This window comes from Ambystoma mexicanum, chromosome 11 (genome assembly GCF_040938575.1).
Source record: "Ambystoma mexicanum isolate Mex_15411 chromosome 11, UKY_AmexF1_1, whole genome shotgun sequence".
Taxonomy (NCBI): Eukaryota; Metazoa; Chordata; class Amphibia; order Caudata; family Ambystomatidae; genus Ambystoma; species Ambystoma mexicanum.
Genome location: NC_090934.1, coordinates 1,243,020,133 through 1,243,042,512, shown reverse-complemented (window position 1 = coordinate 1,243,042,512; position 22,380 = coordinate 1,243,020,133). Strand labels below are relative to the sequence as shown.

General features: G+C 48.8%; 1 protein-coding gene across 20 annotated transcripts in view; it reads right to left on the bottom strand.

Moving 5' to 3' along the window:
• Positions 1-22,380, bottom strand: part of CELF6 (CUGBP Elav-like family member 6) — a 582,701-nt gene that overhangs the window by 124,228 nt on the left and 436,093 nt on the right. For 17 of the 20 annotated variants that reach the window (XM_069624632.1, XM_069624633.1, XM_069624637.1 and 14 more), the window contains one exon: positions 16,356-16,484. In XM_069624632.1, coding sequence (XP_069480733.1) covers positions 16,356-16,484 — 129 coding nt within the window. The remainder of the gene's footprint in view (positions 1-16,355; positions 16,485-22,380) is intronic. The other 3 variants (XM_069624624.1, XM_069624630.1, XM_069624639.1) reach the window with 1 other exon arrangement.

The following is a 22,380-nucleotide window of genomic DNA, read 5'->3' as shown; positions in this document are numbered from 1 at the left end:
ATTTGCAGTCTAGTCTTTTGGGTGTGGTTCAGCCCAGAGACACCTGGGATACCCAGAGACTATTTCCCATCCATCTGCAAGAGGGAAAAGACACTCCAGGTTAGCGTGGAAACATCTAGAGGCGCCGCATACCGCGCTTACTCACCGCATTTCTTCTTCATAACCGGCATCCACACTGAAAATGTTAAGGTACCTAAAAGACATAGAAAAAGAACTCAGTTCAATAGAAATACGAATGGGTCGCATCGCGCATCGTGCTCTCACTCACCTTCAGCGCTACTCATCTCAGCAGCACGTCGCCATCCCCGGATGCGGCCACCATCTAAGGAAGGAAAGGAATGAAGTTAGAGAACTCTTCAAAAGACTCATTATACTTACCTGTCGGACTCTTGCCAGTGAAGTAACTAGGCAGCAACGAGCCTGCATCAATCAACGCGCCCCTGAACTGAAAGCAGGAAGGGTTGGACCCCGGGGAAGAAGGGGTTCAAGCACACAGAGACAATAGGGAGTTAAACTCTACCAATCCTGTGTTTCAGTCCCAGTCTCCAGTAGAGTAGACTCCAGGGAAGGGTTCAAGGTCATAAGAGGTCAGAACAGGCTGAGTGACGTCCCCGTGGATACCAGGTGAGCGTTACAGAACACAAAGCCTCACATCAAAATCCACCTGGGCGTCATGGAAATGTCAGAAACTGACCAGTTAGCCCACATGTTGGGGCAGCTACGTTCCGAAGTACATGCAGCCAGGCATGAGACCAACACCCTGAGGAGAGAGCTGATAGTAGCCAAAGAATGCACTAATGATTTAAGCCGGCAACTTCTCCAGTCACAAGCAGGGCATGCACCATTGCCGGGAAGTGTGCCCTCGATGCCAGCACCATCAGCCAATCCCGTTCAGATAACCCTTCCTGGGGCAGTTCCCTTGGCCCCGCCCGAACGATTTACGAGGGATCCCAAGAGGTTTGCAACATTCATGAACCAGTGCCGCCTGCACTTTCTTTGTAGACCAGGGGCCTTTCCGAATGACCAATCACGGGTCGCTTTTGTGCTATCCTACCTGAGTGGTAGCGCCGCAGACTGGTCTGTACCCTTTGTGGCCCAAGGCAATCCTTTGCTACATGACTTCAGGGGCTTTCAGCAGGAGATGGAAAAGCTGTTCGCCCGTCGTACTCATGGGCAGGCATTAGACAACAAACTTCTGTTCCTACGCCAGGGGAATCAAGACCTATTAACATACATAGCCACGTTCAATAGACTCGTAGTTGAAGCAGAATGGCCAGTGGAGAAGAGAACCACGTTATTTCATCAGGGGTTGCGGGGGGAGCTCAAGGATGTTCTTGTACAAGTAGTGAACCCCCCCGAAAGACTGTTCAGAATTCATTGACCTTGTTGTTCAACTGGATCGTAGGTTGCAGGACCGAAGAGCAGATCGAACCAGACCGGACCCTAGCCCTTTGTATGTGCGTTCAAAGGACAATATTGCCTGCACAACGGAAGGTTCAGGAGAACCAATGCAAATCGGGGGGGGGGAGATCCCCCTTGACTAAAACGGAAAGGGATAAAAGGAGACAGCCGAATGCAGTTATGTCTGTACTGTGGAAGGTCAGGTCATTTCCTTAAAGAGTGCCCTGTGAAGCCACCGAGGAGGACGGTAGGGGCCATGGACAAGGAAGATACCATCAAGGAATCGGAAAACTCCCTAGCCCTGCAAGTGTAGGGGCCAACTTGTCGAGCGAAGAAAGTAAACTACAGACCTCCCATTTTTAACTATCTGTGGTCTTGATCAATCACCAACAACCATCTCGGATGCACGCAGTAAGAGCGTACATTGACAGTGGAGCCGTTGGGAATTACATCGACCAGGATCTTGCGGCAAAGATGGGGCTTCTGTTACGCCCTAAATCAACCACCGACACTGTTACCACTGTAGACGGCACGGAAATAGCTTTTGGTCCAGTATCCCAATGCACTGCAGCTTTAACCCTTCTGTGCCAGGATGGACACCAAGAATCTATCGTTTTTGACCTCATTAAGGCACCACAGTTCCAGTTGATTTTGGGAATGCCATGGTTGGTAGCTCACAATCCTCAAATCGATTGGCGAGCAAAAGAATTGGCCTTTCCCGAGACTTGCGCCCACACATGTTATCGCCAAGAGAAACAACCAATAGACACCAGAACCTCCACGCTTGCGACAGTGGCAATCGGCACCCTACCAAGTGAATACCAGGACTTTCAAGATGTCTTTCAGAAAGAACAGGCTAATACACTGCCACCGCATAGACCATACGATTGCCAAATCGACCTGATACCCGGCGCACAAATCCCTTGTGGGTGAATTTACACACTCACTGAACCAGAAAACCAGCACCTGAAGGCCTATCTTGACCAATACCTGGCCAACGGGTTCTTCCGTCCCTCGAAGTCTCCAGCAGCCAGTCCTCTATTCTTCGTACCGAAAAAGGAGGGGACTTGAGAATGTGCATCGACTATCGCGCACTGAACCAGATTACCGTAAAAAACACTACCCCCTGCCACTGATCCCTGAATTTCTTGACCAAGTCAAAAATGCCCAAATCTACACAAAACTAGACCTGAGGGGGGCATATCACCTTGTTCGCATAAAACAGGGGGACGAATGGAAAACCGCTTTTCGCACCAAATACGGCTTGTACGAATATCAAGTAATGCCATTTGGCCTTTATAATGCGTCTGCAGTATTTCAATACTTCATGAACGATGTCCTACGGGAATTGATTGATGTCTGTGCTCTAGTGTACATCGACGATATTCTAGTATATTCTGCATCAAAGCAAGACCACGTTAAACACGTCCGATCCGTATTGGAGAAACTCTGTCAACACCAGCTCTATGCCAAGCTCGAAAAGTGCTCATTCCACGTCTCTGAGGTGGAATTCCTGGGCTTTATTCTCAGCCCGAATGGAATCCGAATGGATGTACACAAGGTAGATGCTATCCTGAACTGGCCAACCCCAAATTCATTCAAGGGGGTTCAAAGTATGCTGGGTTTTGCAAACTTCTACCGCCGGTTCATCCCAGGATTTTTGCAAATCATACATCCCATCACGTCATTGCTAAGGAAAAGCAACAAAAAGTTCCAGTGGACAACAGAAGCCGAGGAAGCTTTCCAGGAACTCAAAGCAAGATTCACATCTGCCCCAATCTTACGCCACCCTTGCCCTGATCTCCCATACCTGGTGGAAACGGACGCCTCAAGCATGGCTATGGGAGCCGTCCTCTCACAAAAGGACCCCGAAACGGGCCAGTTACACCTTGTTGCCTTCTGGTCGCGTAAATTCCCGCCCCCTGAGCTCAATTACGCTATTACAGACAAAGAACTCCTGGCCATTAAGTCAGCCTTTAAGGCATGGCGGCACTACCTCTTGGGCGCCAGACACACAATCACCGTAATAACTGACCACCGGAACCTCCAGTACCTAAAAACAGCAAAGGCCCAATCCTCACAACAACTACGTTGAGCTCTTTTTTTTGCTGAATATGACTACGTGATTACATTTCGACCAGGGGTGAAAAAACGGGAAGGCCGATGCCCTTTCTCGTATGGGGGTGGAAGAGCAAGGGTATCAGACCCCTGACCCAATAGCAATCATCCCGAGTGACAAGCTCCTAGGAATCACAGCAACCATAACTCAGAAAGAATTACATGAAGAAATCCAAAACCTGATGAGTCCGGAGCAATTACAAGCGTGGAGTGCACAAGGAGAACATTACATGATAAAAGATCAGTTGCCCTACTTCAGGAATCGTTTATTCTTACCAAACCAAGAACTAGGAGAACAAGTCATGTCCGGTTATCATGATTCCTTGATCGAGGGCCACCCCGGAATTGCTAAAACCCTAGCCAAGGTAAAACGAAATTATTGGTGGCCCACGTGGCGTAAAGACATTATCCAATTCATCCTATCTTGTGGAGTGTGTGCTCAAAACAAGTCATCCAAGCAGAAACCGGCTGGGCTATTACAACCATTGGAAATCCCACCAGCACCCTGGCACAAGTTGTCCCTCGATTTTATTACTGACTTACCACCCAGTCAAGGGTTTAATACTATTCTTGTGGTCGTGGACCTATTTTAAAAAATGGCACATTTCATTCCTCTTAAGGGGCTCCCAAATGCTTCCACTCTGGCAAAGATATTTCTTGAAGGCATTGTACGGCTCCATGGGTTTCCTTCAGTTTTATTCTCAGACCGAGGTACTCAATTCGTATCTAACTTCTGGAGAAAATGCTGCTCTATGGCCCAGATCGACATCCGGCTATCCACCAGTCACCATCCCCAAACGGATGGTCAAACTGAGAGGACAAATCAGACGCTCGAGCAGTATCTGCTTTGCATGTTACACCAAGCTGAAGAAGCTGGTTCGACCTATTATGGATAGCTGAATATGGTTATAATAATTCCCTACACACCAGCACTGGGCAGACACCCTTTTATACCATGTATGGCAGGCACCCTCGTACTTCTGAGTTGGACGTTCCTACAACCCTGGAAATGCCAGCAGTCAAAACCTTGCACACGACCATTTCTCAAACCTTTAAAAGGGCAGCTGAACACCTACTTCAAGCTAAGAATCGCCAAAAGAAGTTTGCTGATCAACACTGAGCAAAGGCCCCCATCTACCAAGTGGGAGACAAAGTCTGGCTGGCATCTAAACACGTATCCATTAAAGGAACCCGAACTTTCCATCCAAGATACCTGGGTCCATTCACCGTCACCTCCGTGATAAATCTTGTGGCCACCGCAGCCAGTAGTAGTCGCCGGGGAGCCAGAATTTGAAGTCAAGGACATCCTGGATTCAAAGTACGTCAGATCCAAATTATACTACTTAGTAGACTGGAAGGGGTATGGTCCACAAGACAGGACATGGGAGCCTTGTGAGTACATCCATGCACCTCACTTGCTTAGACGATTTCATCAAAACCATCCAAACAAACCAGGACCAGACAGAAGAGCCACCTTGAGAGGGGCCTTGGGGGGGGGAGTGCTGTCATGATTCCTGCCCCTCATGTCCCCAGCCCTCCAAGATGTCAGACTGGAGCCAGGCCACGATCAACTACATGGCCCTCAAGGGCCTCTCCATCCCTCCTTGGTCCTCGACTTCTTGTACCACCTGCTCCTGATAATCACTGCTTTCTTTCTCCACTTTGCCAACCACTTAACTGTGAGGTACACACTCCTTCACGACTTTTCCTAAATACGCCTCAATTTCTCCAACCATCTTCTTTTGATGTTCACCCTCCTTCTTAATCTCGTGTCATGATTCCTGACCCTCATGTCCCCAGCCCTCCAATATGTCAGTCTGGAGCCAGGCCACGATCACCTACATGGCCCTCAAGGGCCTCTCCATCCCTCCAAAGACCCACTTGGAGTCAGACTTGGCGCTTGTGGCACCAGACTCACTCACTCCCATAGGATAACATTGGGGATTGGACTTGTAGTGCATTGATGGGGACAAGATGGATGTCCCCACATATTTCGGTTCCCAGAACTGCATGTGCAGTCTAGTCTTTTGGGTGTGGTTCAGCCCAGAGACACCTGGGATACCCAGAGACTATTTAAGCCACGCCCAGGCTGAGAAACATGCTTTGTGTTTTCTGCACCTGCAGCGTGACACTCACCGTGTTCGGATCGGTCTCCAGTAGGCCTGCATCTTTCTTCTGCACTCAGCTCCTGCAAGAACAAGAACACTGTTAGGAACAGCCTTACCTTGCAGCGCTTCTGCCCATCATTCATCGCTTCTTCTGTTCTGCAGGTGTCTTCGGCGGTGTCATTCCCATCCCGGGACGCCGCTTCCTAAGGAAAAGGGAAAAGAATAGAAAAAAGGCATTACTAAGCATTCAGCAAATCTTCGTTTATTTTTAAAGACTGTACGAGCTTCAAACGCTTACCTGAATCCCATCCACTCTGGGGGAACTCTGTCTCCGTAACGTCTCATCCATCTGCAAGAGGGAAAAGACACTCCAGTTTAGCATGGAAACATCTACAGGCGCCGCATACTGCGCTTACTCTCTGAATTTCTTCTTCATAACCGGCATCCACGCTGAAAAGGTTGCGGCACCTAAGAGACACAGAAAAATAACTCAGTTCAATACAAATACGAATGGGTCGCATCGCGCATCGCGCTCTCACTCACCTTCAGCGCTACTCATCTCAGCAGCACGTCGCCATCATCTAAGGAAAGGAACGAAGTTAGAGAACTGTTCAAAAGACTCATTATACTTACCTGTCGGACTCTTGCCAGTGAAGTAACTAGGCAGAAATGAGCCTGCATCAATCAACGCGCCCCTGCGCTGAAAGCAGGACGGAGAGCACACTTTCCAAGAAAACAAGCTGTGGATCAAAGGGAAGGGTTGGACCCCGGGGAAGAAGGGGTTCAAGCACACAGAAACAATAAGGAGTTAAACTCTACCAATCCTGGGTTTCAGGCCCAGTCTCCAGTTGAGTAGACTCCAGGGAAGGGTTCGAGGTCGTAAGAGGTCAGAACAGGCTGAGTGACGTCCCCGTGGATACCAGGTGAGCGTTACATATCGCCAGCTCCTCATTGTGGTTCAATACCTCCAACAAACTCCTCCTCCTCTTCTCCAAGCAACTCCTCCTCGGGTCTCACATCCTTCTCCTCCTCCTACCGACCAAGCTCCTTCTCTTCAGGCTCTCCAAACTCTCCAAACTCCTCTCCTCCAAACACCTTCTGCTTGCCACCAAACTCCCACGCCCTCTTGCTGAAAGTCTGTGGTTATATACCCCTTCCTCTAGGCTGGGCTTCGTATAAGGGTCTACACCTATATTGTGCTATTGGTTGGGTCCAATGGGGTTACCTATGCTGAGTGAGGGGCTTGAAGAGTGAATCAAGCTTTTAAAGGGTGTGTCCGCCATTTGGGATTTCACTGGGATCTTTTGTATTGTGAATGCAACAGCTCGGGTCTGTCTCCAACCCTCCCTTAGACCGCCTGCTATCAGGGATCTTGTAGCTGCTTTCCGAGGGAATTGGTGTGATGGTAAGACTTACCACAACGTAATGCAGTCAACTTTTGGGCTATGGGATCACAGGAGTACACAATTGTATATGTTGGGCCGCTGAATCTAGTGAGCAGTTGCGTCAGACGCTACACCAGCGAAATGTACAACCATTTCAGACGCGGCAAAGCTTAATGATTTAAGGCCTTTTTTAATGGTCCAGCTGATGTACCATATACTTGCATGATTGACAGCACTGTGGAGCTTGAGAATTGTTGAAGATGAAGACTTTTGCAAAACGGCTCGACCTGTAGACTTATTCTCAAGGATGATTGTCAATGCATGGTAGCTATAAGATAGACTTAATCAGTTGAAGCTGATGGACCACTTATGACTCACAATGAGACTTAACAGGCATTTGTCATCCCATATGAGATTGGAATGTATTTGTTACACAATAAAATGTGAAAAGTACTGAATAACTGTCATTAGAACAGATTATGGCAATAGGTCAGGGTAACTGCAATTTGGAGGTAACACGGGAATTGCACTGCAATGGAATAACTGCACTTTATTAATAATCAATGGCCATTGAGCATTATATCTGTATATATTTATGTATTTCTTAATGAATTGTAATGTATGTTGGATGCAAATAGTCGTATGTGTGTAGTATATTATTTATGTTGATGTGTGCTGCTCCTGAAGAAGTTCCAAAACTAGGTGCAGAGGGAATGAAACATGTAGGGCATGGAGGCTCATTATCAGTTGGCCGGTCTGGTATTGAAGTGTTTGTATTTCCATGTAGCAGCACTTTACCATACCGGCCAACCACAAGTTTGCTAGTAGGGGCTCTGATCTACCGGCAGGCCTGACCTGCTGGTAGTTCAGGCCCCTACTGGAAGAGTATTGCCGAAATTACCTGCACTGGTACTACCGGTACCAGTGATTCCAGCAACCCCATCCCATGGAGCCCTATGTAGGCAATATATGTTTAAACTGGATATGTGTAACTAATTCTTGTGAATGTACACAGTTTTCATTAAAAACTAATACAATGAGCTTCATGCATTGGCATTTTTTTGGTGCTGGGCATACGAGTGAGCTTTGTAGTTGTTAGGTTTTGTTATTAGGTGAGAGCTCACTTGGTTCGCCTGCACCCCTGTTTGGGTGTTAAAAGGCTTGCACCTTGAAACACTTGTGTACAGGCACGTTATAAATGACTTATCATATCAAATCATACCACAACACCAATTCCTGTGAAAAGCAGCTTTTTATCTCGCATAGTCTGTGTGTTAGTATAACTCGCAGTGTGAGTATTTGAGAGCACGTAGTGTTTCTAGGGGTTGACTGCCGATATGAGGGGAGAATGAGTTCCCCGCTTCAGTGTTTGCCTTGCGCTCCGGGCAGGGGGCATACTGTCAGGTTGCCCACATCGTTGTGTGGGCGGACCCCGGTTGGGTCCTCAGGACATGACGTCCCGGACGTGACATCAGGGGAAGGGGGAGGGATGAGGGAAGTTTCGGCAGTTCCGCCGGCATTGTGAATAAAGAAGGTTGTGCAGTAGACTGGCTCCTGCGTGTTATTCCGGCGTGCGCCGGATCAGCTGCTTGGGCCCGCTTCAGCATGAAGCGGGGACACAACACTGGCGACGAGCGGGCGCGGACCCCGCAGGCACCGTGCTGAGGTCTGCAGCCGAGCAGTTTAGCGCGTCGGCGCGCCTCGGGCACGGGTGCCCACCCGGCAAGGCCCCGCCTCCCGCGTGACAGAGGCCTCACCTTCAGCCCGTCACCCTCTGCTACAACGGGTGCACCGTGTGAGAGCGGCCCCGGCTCCCGCGTGACATTATTTTGCAAGCCGAGACACAGGCGCTCCGGCACCCCCGGGCACTCGTCACGAGCAGCCCCGCCCCTGACATTATGAGCGCAGCGTGAGCGCGGCCCCGGCCCCGCGTGACACGGCAAACACCCGCGCAGAGACGCCCACAGGACACGGGCGCTCTGAACCCGCGGAGGCACCCCGCCACAAGCGGCCCCGCCCCCACACGTGGGAGTTCAAGTGAAGACGTGCGAGGATCCGGCACCCAGCAACAGCACAGGCCAAAGGCCACACCACGAGGAAGCACCAACGTAGGTGCCCACAGTGCATCTCACATTGCACAAAAGTCAGCGCCACCACACCCTCACGGCGGCACAGTCATGTCGGACACCGCGACCACCCCGGCGTCCTCCTCAGTAGGAGCAGGACAGGCATCTGGAAGCGCCGACACTGCGCGGGACAACAACCTGCAGGCACACCAGGAAGGTGCAGCCCAAGTCATGAATATGCCCAACCCATTTGAAATCAGAGACACCTCCAACCTAGGGCCCAGATGGAACATATGGTTACGAGACTTCAAGTTCTACACAGGGGCCATAGGATTGACGGACGACACGAGGCTGAAAAACACATTGTTCATGGCAGTGGGACCGGCGGTACGAGACATTGCGGGGGAGTTGCTGGATGTAGACACCGTCACATATGGCCAACTACATGCCAAACTGTCTGAATACTTCGCACCGCATACAAACGTGGATTATGAGCGCCACATGTTCCACACAACAAGACAGGAAAAAGTGGAGTCCATAGACAGTTTTGTGATGCGACTACGCATCAAACTGAAACATTGTGATTTCCACAGATACTCCAACGAAGAGGCGCTCAGGTCCCAAGTGATAGCTGGATGCCTCTCACAGCCTTTCCGCAAGCAACTGTTACAGAAACAACGGTCACTAGAAGAAATCCTGGCGCTGGCCCGCATGGAAGCAGCGGTGGACTTGCAACTGGACAACCTCGGCAAGGTGTCCATTCACCAACCCAGCGACAACGCAGAAGTAATCAACAAGATATACACCCACCCAAGTCAGACCACCAAACACCCCGATACCACGTGCTTCAAATGCGGCTACGAATATCCACACTCTGGCACATGCCCGGCCATAGGGCAGAAGTGCGCCGCGTGCAGGGGAATGGACCATTACAGGGCCATGTGCAAGAATGCCCCGACCCACACAACGCCCAAACACCGATACCAGGAAAGGCGCAGGCCCACACCACAGAGCCCGCCCAGGCCGCCAGCAGACAGCGAAAGGCGGCGTACCAGGAAAGATGACGGAGACTGCAGAAGTCGCTACACACACGAAGACAAAAGGTCATCCGAGGATACTAGAAGATCGCACAGGCGGCGTTTCGTAAGGTACGTGGAGACCCGATCCCCCACTAGCACTGATACCCTCTCGTCAGAGGAAGATCAGAGACGAAAAGGGTACGTGTGGGCCCTACAGGACAACACGACGGCCACCCAACACAGCCCCATTTTGACACTCCAAGTGAACGACACTTCACTGAAGTTTCTCGTGGATACCGGAGCGACGGTCAACATCATCAGCGAAAGCGCATATCAGTCCTTAACCGCCCCACCAAAGATCCGAAAAGCCACGGTGGACATATACCCCTACGGGTCCAGGACACCCCTGCCATGCAAAGGCATGATCACGGCCACATGCACACACAAAGGACACTCGGCGAAGATCCCGGTTTACATCCTAGACACCGAAGCCAACAGCGGGTGCATACTGAGTTTCCGGACAGCAGTCGACATGGGACTGGTACACATCTTATACCAGTTGATGGCCCACAAGTACTTCGCCAAACCGGACTCAATTGAACAATCATTCCCCAGACTCTTCACAGGTCTAGGCAAACTACGCAACCGAAAAGTGCACCTCCACATCAACCCTCAGGTCAAACCGGTAGCCCAACACTACCGAGGCATCCCGTTCAACATCCAAAGACAAGTAGAAGAGGAATTGGACAAGCTCATCAAAATGAACGTTATAGAACCCGTTGCAGGCCCGACACCATGGGTTTCACCCATCGTCCCGTCCCAAAAAAATCACCAGAAGGATCCATACGGCTATGCGTCGACATGCGCAGAGCCAACACAGCCATCGAAAGGGAGCGACATCAAGCGCCGAGAATCACGGACATGATTCACCTCCTCCACGGGGCGAGGATATTCCCCAAATTAGACCTCACGAAAGGCTATCACCAGATCGAAATAGCAACGGAATCCCGTTACATCACCACGTTTGTCACTCATCTCGGCCTGTTTCAATACAAAAGGCTCAGTTTTGGCATATCCTCGGCCGCTGAGATCTTTCAGGAGGAGATCCACAAGGTGATCAGGCACGTTCCCAACTGTCTAAACTATTCGGACGACGTCCTGGTATACGGCAAATCACAGGAAGAACATGACCTGGCACTGCACAGAGTATGCAAGGCGCTAGACGACGCAGGGCTCACCCTAAACAAAGCTAAGTGCGAATTCTCCAAAGGATCGCTGAGGATTTTTTGGGCACATCTTCTCAGATAAAGGCATGAGGCCTGACCCGGAGAAAGTGGAGGCCCTCAACTCAGCCACGCCCCCCGTCAACACTACCGACCTCAGATCGTTCCTGGGACTGGCCAGCTACTGCTCTAGATACCTGAAGGACTATGCCACCGTCAGCAATCCCCTATGACTTCTCACCAGGAAGGACACGCCGTTCACGTGGTCAAAGGAGTGCCAAGCAGCATTCGAAGCGATACGAAGAGCCATCACACAGGCAGAGGACATGGCATATTTTGACACCAACCGTGATACCGAGCTGATAGTGGACGCCAGCCCTGTGGGACTGGGCGCCATATTGATGCAAAAAGACCACATGGAACCACGGTCCACGCACGTGGTAGCATACGCCAGTAGGAGCCTGACAACCACAGAACAGGCATACTCTCAGGCGGAAAAAGAGAGCCTCGCGGTTGTCTGGGCCTGCGAATACTTTCATCTATTCCTCTTTGGCAAGGAGTTCACTATCGTCACGGACCACCAGGCACTACTCACCATTTACGGCAGCCCGAAGGCCAGGATGCCACCAACAATTGCCAGGTGGGGACTCCGCTTGCAGGACTACAAGTTTACCATACAACACCGGCCAGGAAAAGAGGAAAACCCCGCGGACTATCTCTCACGACATCCCATGCCCACGACGGCGTCCCAACCGTCCATAGCGGACGCATACATCAACTACATCATCCACCACCTACAACCACTTCCGGTAGGATGGCTGGAGCTGTCCGTACAATCAGAAGCAGACCCAGCACTGCGAATCGCCCGGCACTGCCTTCAGGCAGACAAGACGGCCCTCATGAGACAGCAGGCCAGAGAGGAAGCGGAAACCATGAAAGAAGACATCAAGTGGCTAGATCAAGTCCGCGACGAATTGACCGTGGTGGAGGATAACGTCATACTAAAAGGCTGCAAGGTCATAGTCCCGAGAACTCTCCGGGAAAGGATAATACACCTAGCCCACGAAGGACACAGGGGCGTAGTCGCCACAAAGCGCCTCCTGCGCCAGAAAGTCTGGTTCCCCCAACTCGATCGCCTGGTGGAAAACATAGTGGGCAACTGCCACGTCTGTGCACAAGTGGCACCCCCGCCACACCCGAACCCCCTACAACCATCACCGCTGCCCAGTAAAGTGTGGGAAGAGCTGGCAATAGACCTATTCGGACCACTGAACAATGGGACACACGTGGTTGTACTCATGGATGAGCACTCAAGATACCCGGACACTCAGATAGTAGAGAGCAGCGCCACGACGTGTGTCATCCCAGTTATAGACAGGATGCTCTCTGCCTATGGTATCCCCAAGATCATAAAGTCCGACAACGGTCCCACTTTCATCAGTCAAGACTTTCAACAATTCGCAAAATACATGGGGTTTCAACATCGACGCATAACCCCCCGGTGGCCACAAGCCAACGGCATGGTCGAGAGATTTATGGCCAACATAAAGAGGACCCTACAAATAGCCCATGTACAGAACAAGCCATTCGAACAGGCCCTCAATCAACTTCTACGAGAATACAGGCACACCCCCCACAGCACCACGGGTGTATGCCCGGCAGACCTAATGTTCCGAAGACCGATCGCCACTCGACTACCCGAGGACCCGAGACCACAAAGCCCAACACCGCTGGAACAAGAAGCGCAAGCAAATGACACCGCGAACAAAGCGAAAACAAAGGAGATCACGGACAGGAAAAGGAGGGGTCGGGAGAACACAATGCAACCAGGAGACGAAGTATGGTTAAGACAACCCAAGAACAGGAAAGAGGAAGCCACCTTCGCACCCACACCGCTGTTCGTGACACACAAGAAGGGCTCTATGGTCACTGCACAAAGGAGTGACCACTCAACAATAACCCGGAACAGCTCGCACTTCAAACGAGTCAGACTGACGCCAGCAGGCCAATGGACATGGGACCGAGACAGTGATGAGGACAGACCACGCGAAGAAGCATATCAGGGAGATGGAGAAGAGTCAGAAGGCGAAGCGCCCCATTCCCCACCCGCCAGGGAGGAGCCGACCCCGAGCAAGACAATCCGACCGCAGAGGAGTCGCATGAAACCGATGCGACTCATCGAGGAGATGGGGTAAGAGAGGGGCCCTTCAACTAATGTGTTAAAAAGGGGGGAGATGTCAGGTTGCCCACATCGTCGTGTGGGCGGACCTCGGTTGGGTCCTCAGGACATGACGTCCCGGACGTGACGTCAGGGGAAGGGGGAGGGACGAGGGAAGTTTCGGCAGTTCCGCCGGCATTGTGAATAAAGAAGGTTGTGCAGTAGACTGGCTCCTGCGTGTTATTCCGGCGTGCGCCGGATCAGCTGCTTGGGCCCGCTTCAGCACGAAGCGGGGACACAACACATACGTTTAAGAGAGGACATGATTGTTTACACCCTGTCGTTTGCTTCCCCCCACGAGAGGAACTAATCCATTTGCTATCATTTCTCCTCCATTGTCGAGTGAAAAGAGGTTTCTCTGAACTGCTCGCTAGGATATTGTTCCTCTTCCCTGAGCCTGGCTGCCTTAAAGGGGCCACTCCGGCGGTTTGGCAAGGTGAGGGGCTACTTAGGGTGTCAGGTGAGGTGTTACCATGCTGGCATTACTTCAAGGTCTCGTGATCCAAATGTGATTGATCCCTGTGACTGTCCCCCGCCCTATGAAGGGGCTAGGTGGGAATAATCGGGGCATTCCTTGTATACCTCCCCCGAGACATTTGTCCTCTACCTCTGGGAGGCCGGGCCCCTTTGGTTACCCCATTAGAGGTCGCCAGGGTCAGGCAGGGAACTTTGTCACAATATTAAACCGAATATGGCAACATACTTAGAATCCTTTTCCAGCCATAGCTTGTAAATCCTTAAAGTTATTCATCAAAACTTGCCTGTCTGAAATCTACATGAAATCCCATCTGTCACAGTGGATGTAACCAACAGTGAGCACCGCAACAGTAGCTACATAAAGCATGTCATAGCATCGGGGTTCAGTCAATTTCAGGATGTGGGAAACGTGCCTAACCAGTCCAAAATATTTCAATGCTAAAACAATCTTCGTCCCCAATTTGTTTTAGTTTCACTGGGAACAGGTTCCAGTAATGTAAAGTACACCAAAATCGATAAATATCTACAATTGTCAACATACTAAATTAGGAGTGCAAGCGATTGACATTATTGTATCCGTCAGTCATTTTTAGAACAACATGATTAAATGCAGATTTATTAGTTAAGGATCTGACTAGACGATGATGGTAAGGGATCTTCTTAATTAGAGCCCTGTGCAGTACGCACCGCCAATCAGGTGCGAGAGACTGCAGACTGTATTTACTAGTAGGACTCCAGCCTTCTCTTGCACACAGATTCACTGTGCACACCTGTGACCTGCATCAAAACCTCTTCTTTGGCCCACTCTGCTCCAGCCCCCCCCCCACTGTATGGACCAGCCCTCGCTCATGCATATCTCTACCACCACCAGTGTCTGAAGGCACTGCCCGGATCTTTACTTGGGCCAACATGGGGTTCCGAATGGAGCCCTGTTTCACTTCACCCTCAGGGACCATCTTGAAATGGAATCCGTTTTTCTTTGTTGTGACTCCATACGCCATGTGCAGCGGTGCATCAAGGACAACATTTTTTTTAATCACACCATTATCACCAGTACCTGCCACCCATAGGTGCTAATGGCGATATTAGACTGGAAGGTGGGCCCGCCTCCGGGATAGTACTGCATCATTGGCAGGTTAATCGGGTGCCACAGCCAATGAGATTGCTTGGAAGGCAGGCTATATCTGCTGATACAAGCCTATATTCCAGGCAAGCTGTCTGCTGCTCCATCCTGAACCTCCCATCATGTACCCACTACTGAAACGTTTCCATGGTTTTCTCCACCTTCACCACTCCCGGTCGGGCCATATGAGTTTTTTTTCAGTCTTCATTGTGGTCATGGAATCAAGACAGGAAAAGCCCCACTGTGCTGGGAGCACCAAAGGAAGACTTAAAACCACCTACTTCTCAACAATTTGAGTCTTCAAGGCGGGTGAAAATAGAGTACTTATCCTTGACAGGTGAGAAACCATTGAAGTGTGGGTGAGTGAACTAATTCTTTGGCACAACCTGAGCGATGTTATCGCCATAGTTTGTCTCTGGTACTGGCAAGTGGCAACGGTGATCATCACTGGCCGGGAGGGCCTTTCCCTGGAGGTGCGGAGCGATTACCAGCCGGTACACCCTTCCAAGTCAGTGATTATCGCCTCAATAAGTGAATTCATCAGCACTGGAGGAGGTTTCCTGCTTCTGTGAGGTCAAGCCAGTGCTGTCTGATTTTGCGTGTACATTGCTGTGGTGTTAGGCTTTTCGTCAGCATTGGAGGATGGTCCGCCTACAATTTTTTACAACGGTTTCACTCCCACTACCTTCCATAGTCTACCGCTGATTTCAGCACAGCAAGAGAATTCCACACAAAACTTCTGTTTGGAAACCACTGTTCGCTTCTGTGGCATTATAAACAAAGAAAATCACCTTCTCACTGCTATTTTGTATGACTCTAAGATAGGACTAAGCTCTACTGCACTCTAAAGTGTGTTTCATAAAGACACACAGGAGATACTATTAGAACGGAGCACAATAGGAACAACAGCAGATTTATTATATGTGTGTTAAAAGCATCGCAACATTATATATTACATGGATATCGCAAGTCATTGAGGAGTTGTATGACCACATTTTTACGATCATTTATTTCACATCAATCCTACAAATGACAGAGCATTTTCAATGGATATCTCTCTCGTTGAATGTAACGGTCACGGTAAACCTCCCCACAAGTCCCATTCCTTTGAAATGTCCAGATGAGTCAATTGCATGTATCTTCCCTACTGGCGCTCTATATCTGGGGCTTGATCACAGGCCATTGAAGAATACAAAGCTGTACACATTATTTCTTACCTTTGCTGGCTCCGTCGGGCCCTCGTAAGATTGTGCACTCCTCCATCTGTCCAAAAGGTTCAAAGAGTCGCCGGACATCCTCTTCACTCTGCTGCTTCCCCAACATGCCTACGAAAAGCTTCCTGTCTTCTAGAAGCAAAGAAAACTGCTTAGCAAAGACTAGAATACAAAAAGCAGCAATCTGACCAAGACTGAGTAGCACACACACACCCGCCCTCCCATATGAATTAGATAACCAATATAAAAATGCAAAGAATTGGAAACTGATCCACACTCAAGGTATATAGAGACTGATCCACACTCAAGGTATGACTAACTCGGAGGACAGCTGAGGGCAATGAAATTGAGAGAACTCTGCACTGTGCAGTGCACACACAGAGTCACGATGACCTGCATCCAAGCAATGATGGAGCCAAAGCATCAGCAGAGGGCATGAGGGGACACACACGTGCCCGATAGCACTGCTGTTGGAATTGAAACAATATTATGCCTCCTATCGCAACAATTGTATGGTATTGGCCTACGCCAAGTTGTCTAAACATCATATGCGAACAAACTCCACGGCAAGGTCTTGACCTTAGAGAAAGTAATGCAAGTCGCCATCTTGGATTAAGCCGCCATTTTAGGTTCTCTTGTTAGATGGAAGTCACCACGAACATCAAAATGGAGGCCAAATGACATTCTGAGTAAGATTCTGGCCGTTGTGACCTGCGTACACATGAATAATTAATATGCCTGCAAGCCACTTGTCGGGGTCGCGAACTGAGACCTTGACCTATATGTAAATGTACAACTATATCAGCGTAACTAATCAAAATGCATATATTATAGGATTGGCCTGGCAAATAACCCATAGGCCCGGCTTATAGAATGGTTAACCCGCGAGAGGGTTGGCCATGGGCTGGACAAATTGTATAAAAGACCCAGGTATTTCAACGTGCTCTCTCTCTCACTAACGCATCGAACCTTCGTTGAAGTTCGTTATGTTACTCTGAGAGCCGAATAGCTATCCGTTTGTCAATTGACTTGGTAACTGTTGTAGTTTTAAATAAAGCACTTGTATGTTCTTTGTAACCTGTGTAGGTGTGTTTCCTTTTGGGCTTTGCGGCCTCATATTATTTTTCTATTTCCACAGTTGGCGCCCGAATAGGGACCCTCAAGATTGATGCCGGATCATTGAAGGTTGACGCAGACTATCGAACCGGGATCGGACGGTGTGATACCGCGGGCCCGACCGAACGAGATGCGATACCTCAGCAGCGCTGCACGATCCGAACCTTGGACGATAGTCGTGTGGTCCTACACGGCATCTTGACGAGGGTCCATTTTTGAGGCGGGCAGATTTGTCGAAACCACCAAACACAAGGTAAAATTCGTTAGGTAAGTTCTTTTGTAAACCGTACGGTCCTCCTTAGGTTTGGTCAGGTGCAGTCGTGACCCGGCTCTTAATTTAACCCTGACAATTTGAATTTGGCGTATTGTATCTGCAGACACAATTATTGACCAGGTAACACCAATTTTTTGTGAAATGCCTGGGAAATTGTCTAGCTGCTTTAGGGCTCTGTTCCGCAGCGATCGACAATCTTTGGAATTTAGCCGCCCTGCACCACAGGAGGGGTCTCCGGCATGTACTATGTACTGTAAGTATGGCATTGGAAGTATAGTATTTAATGATATTTGGCACAGACAAACCAGACATGCCTCCGAATTTCAGTGGCCAATCAATGGTAGTTTCGAGATCCCCCGTATTGAATACCTAGAATCGGTCTTGCTAAAAAAGAAGGCCAGTCCTGCAGCATTTGATGTTTTGCAGAATTGGAAAAAAGAAGTGTTGTAGCAGCTTAAAAGTAGGGATAAACATGCACGCCGTCATAAAACAAATGCCAAAAAGGCGTTGTTATATGATAAGGAAAAACATTCGGAGTCAGTCAAAAATATGGATAGGGCTTTCTCACTAGGTATCCAGAAAATGTATCCCTCTAAAGATTTCCATGCTTCTGAAGAGTTTATTGAAAAATTGTTAAACGAACGCAGGCCTGGTGCCTCTGCGCCACCTCAGTATGATCCTCTCCCGGGTGCTCTGCCCATTCCTGCTGTTGTTCCTGCTGTTATTCCTGTTCCCCCTGTACAACCTATTGTTCCTATTCCTCTAGTTGTTGTTCCTCCACCTATCCCGCCACCCCTTCCTCCTGCGCCGATAGTTGCACCCCCATTGAATTTGTCCGCACCTCTGCTCCTGAGTGGTTCTGAACTGACTGAAGTTGATCGGGGTACGGGGTCAAAGATTGTCACTCGTAATACTGTTTCTGCAGACAAGAAAAGGGAATTGTTTGCATGGGCTAAGCACTGTATGGAGAGAGGTGATCAAGTTAACGTTTTTTCCACATTATTAAATATGGGTAATTTTCCTGAGAAAAATGTTTTTATCGAAGGTTTGGGGACTCATTTATGCATAATGTGGGGTACATTACATAATGCGGATCTCCCACAAGGTGTGAGGGATTTAAATACTTTAGCGCTTTCGAGGGACACAGAGGAGAAAGTACATGGTCATGTTGAGAGATTGTTTGAGTATAGGAGGGACTTTGAAAAATTACGGGATGAGGATGGTGAAGACGACAGTATGTATGTACAGAAACGGTTCCTTCCGTGTCGTAGATCGGCATCTGAGGAAGTACGAATTTGTACCAAAGATGCGATTCGATGGATCTCGGATTCATCGATACCGCCGGATGAAGTATATGACACGTATAGTCAGTATACAGTAGAAATGCAGAGGAAGGTGATTCAGGTAATGGTACAGTACCTGCAAGATGAATGTGTAAGGAAGAAGGTTAGTTGTCCAATAGAGTTATTGGGTATTTGTAAGAGGGCTTTTTCGCCCGACACTTCTTCAGCTGCCTTAGCGCTCGACCTGGCTCTGTTGCTTAGTAAGCGGTCAGTTACCTATATCTCAGTTGCCTATGAGAGAGATTCCTCCGACATTTGTCCCAAAGGTTGAGATTCCCGCTAACGCTGGTGCGCCTGCTGTGGACATTCCAGCGCATTATGTATCACAATTTGTTCACGTCCCGTTTTCACGACAGGAAGTGAACACTATTAGACAATCAATTCCCGATATTAGGAAAAACCTGACAGGATTCTACAAAGAGATAGAGTCCGTTTTACAGTCCTTTGTGTTCACCTTAAGTGACATTGACTTGCTATTCCCTGTACTCCTGCCCATAGATTATGGAAGCAGGTTCGAACAATAGACGACGTACCAGGGTTGGGAGATACGTGGGCTAACATGACTAGGATTGATGGGGAAAGACCAGCTGGTGAGAAACCACCTCAGGTAATACTTACTTTGCCTGATAGAATTGTCGCGAAATTGAAAACCATAATTCCTGAGAAAAAAATAATTTGGGACAAGCTTACGGCCTGTGTTCAAGGGAAAACTGAAGGTGCCACCGAGTTCTTTAATAGATTCGAACAGGTATTCTCTGACTTCAGTGGACAGGACTTGGGCACAGAGTCTGGGAAAAGGTTGTTTGTGGACAAATTTGTACGTGGGCTGTTGCCTGACATCCAGTCACAGATTATGTCCTCTGCGAGCGCTTGGCAGGCAAAATCCCAATCCGAAGTTTTGCACATGGCTCAGTATTATGAGAACCGTGTTAATAATGAAAAAGAGAAAATAGAGAAGAGGAAAGGAGATTTGAAGACTAAAGTATAACAAATTGTTAGAAATCCCAGAGGAGGTACTTCACAGACCAGAGGTCAGTATGTCCCGAAAGGAAACGCTCCTTTGGGTCCTGTGAATGTTAATCAATGTGCCTATTGCCGCCAAGAAGGTCATTGGCGAGCACAGTGCCCAGTTCTTCGCCAAAGGTCAAACAATGCATTTCGGAGTATGGGTAGACGACCTAGAGGTCGCCCCGGAGAGGGGGGCCCTGATAGAGGTCAGTTCTCACAAGATCCTCAGCATCCTTTTTCACGGGAAAATCAGATTTCGAGTGTGGACACGAGAAACATATTTGATCACCCTTCTGCTGCCTACCTTTCTGAAGAGCTTCCTTCCGATGACATTTTATTTCGTTAGGACTGCCCGAAGCAGGGTTTGGAACCTTCACCTATTCCCGTTAATCAGAAAGGTCCCTACATTGAATTGTTAGTGGGGAATAGGAAACATCAGTTTTTGATAGACACTGGAGCACAGAAGTGCTCCATTGATCATTCCCGGGTTCCAAACATTCCACTGTCAGGGCAAACAAATGTTTCTGTAGGGTTTTCTGGTATACCAATTGCTTGTCCGGTTTCTTCGCCGGTGTCTGTTTCTTTGGGTCCCTTTACGGACCATTGTCCCTTCCTTCTGACTTCGAACTGTGGAGAGAATTTGCTGGGGTTAAATTTGTTGAAGAAATTGAATGCAGTAATTCATTGTTCCTCTGACGGAGTACGACTGACGGTTTCACCACAGCAACTTCCCACTTCCCAGTTTCTGACTCGACCATTGCCTCCTGAGCTTAGCGTTGTTCCGGAATGTTTGTGGGCGGTTGACGACAATGATGTCGGGGTGCTACAGATCGAAACCCGTTAAAATAATTTTGATACATGGAGTTAAACTTCCACGCATTCCGCAATATAAGATATCAATTGAGGGCAGCGTGCTTTGAAGTGCATTGTCTCCGATTTTGTGCATCGAGGAGTGATTGAAGAGATTGCAGGTAGTTTATGTAACAGCCCGATTTTGCCTGTATACAAGAAAGGCAACAATGCAATCCCATACCGTTTTATAATTGATCTACGTGCTATTAACAAAGTTGTCGCCCCACAATTTCCAATCGTGCCTGATGTAACAACGATACTAACAATGATCCCTGCTACAGCTACACACTTTAGTGTTGTGGATCTAAAGAATGCTTTCTTTAGTATTCCTATACACAAGGAGAGTAGATATTTGTTCGCGTTCACCTTGGGAGGACGTTCGTTCACATTTACTCGTGCACCTGAAAGTCCAAGCATTTATAGTAGAGCTTTGAAAGAGCAGCTTGATACCCTTGAATTGCCACCTACTTGTACACTGCTTCAGTATGTCGATGATTTGCTTTTGGCTGCAGATTCTGAAAGTGCTTGTAAAGAAGGCACTGTATTGTTGCTTATTCATCTGGCTGAAAACGGTCATAAAGCTTCGCTCAAAAAATGTCAATATTGTTGTCAGGAGGTCGCCTATTTAGGCTACCTCCTGCCAAAGGAGGGGAGAAGATTGACACCTGAAAGAATAAAACTCATTTCTGGCATGTCTGTTCCAAATACACAGAAGGAAGTCAGAGCCTTAATAGGTATGGCCTCTTACTGTAGGTTGTGGATCCTGAACTTTTCACTAGTGACAAAACCGATGTTGGCTTTGACAAAGAAGGGCATTTCTCTGCCGCTGCCATGGAAATCGGAACATCAACAATCATTTGAGCTTCTCAAAACCGCGTTATGCTCTGCACCGGTTCTGGGTACTCCAAATTATGACAAGGCCTTTGTGTTGTTTGTGCATGAATGTGATGGATGTGCTTTGGCTGTGTTAACACAGGAACACTGAGGGAAGTATAGGCCGTGCGGCTACTACTCTTCCGCCCTTGATCCTGTCGCATGCGCTTTGCCAAGATGTTTGCGAGTAGTTGCTGCTGCTGCCGCGTCAGTTAAAACAGAGTGAGGGAATGGTCCTAGGCCATGATTTAATTTTGATGGTACCTCACTCTGTAGATGTTCTAGTGAATAAAACCCAAACGCAACACCTCACCTCTGCACGACTGACGAGGTATGAATTAATTCTGTTTGCCCCTCACATTCAAATTAAGAGGTGTTGTGTTCTTAATCCGGCTGAACTCCTACCTTTCCCGCAAAATACTGTTTGCGGTGACGAAGAATTACATGACTGCCTGTATACCACTGAACAGGAAACGAAGGGCAGGATAGACCTTATAGATACTCCTTTGGGCAATGCAGAAGGGGAGCTGTTTTGTGATGGCTCCTGCTTCAAACTCCCCGA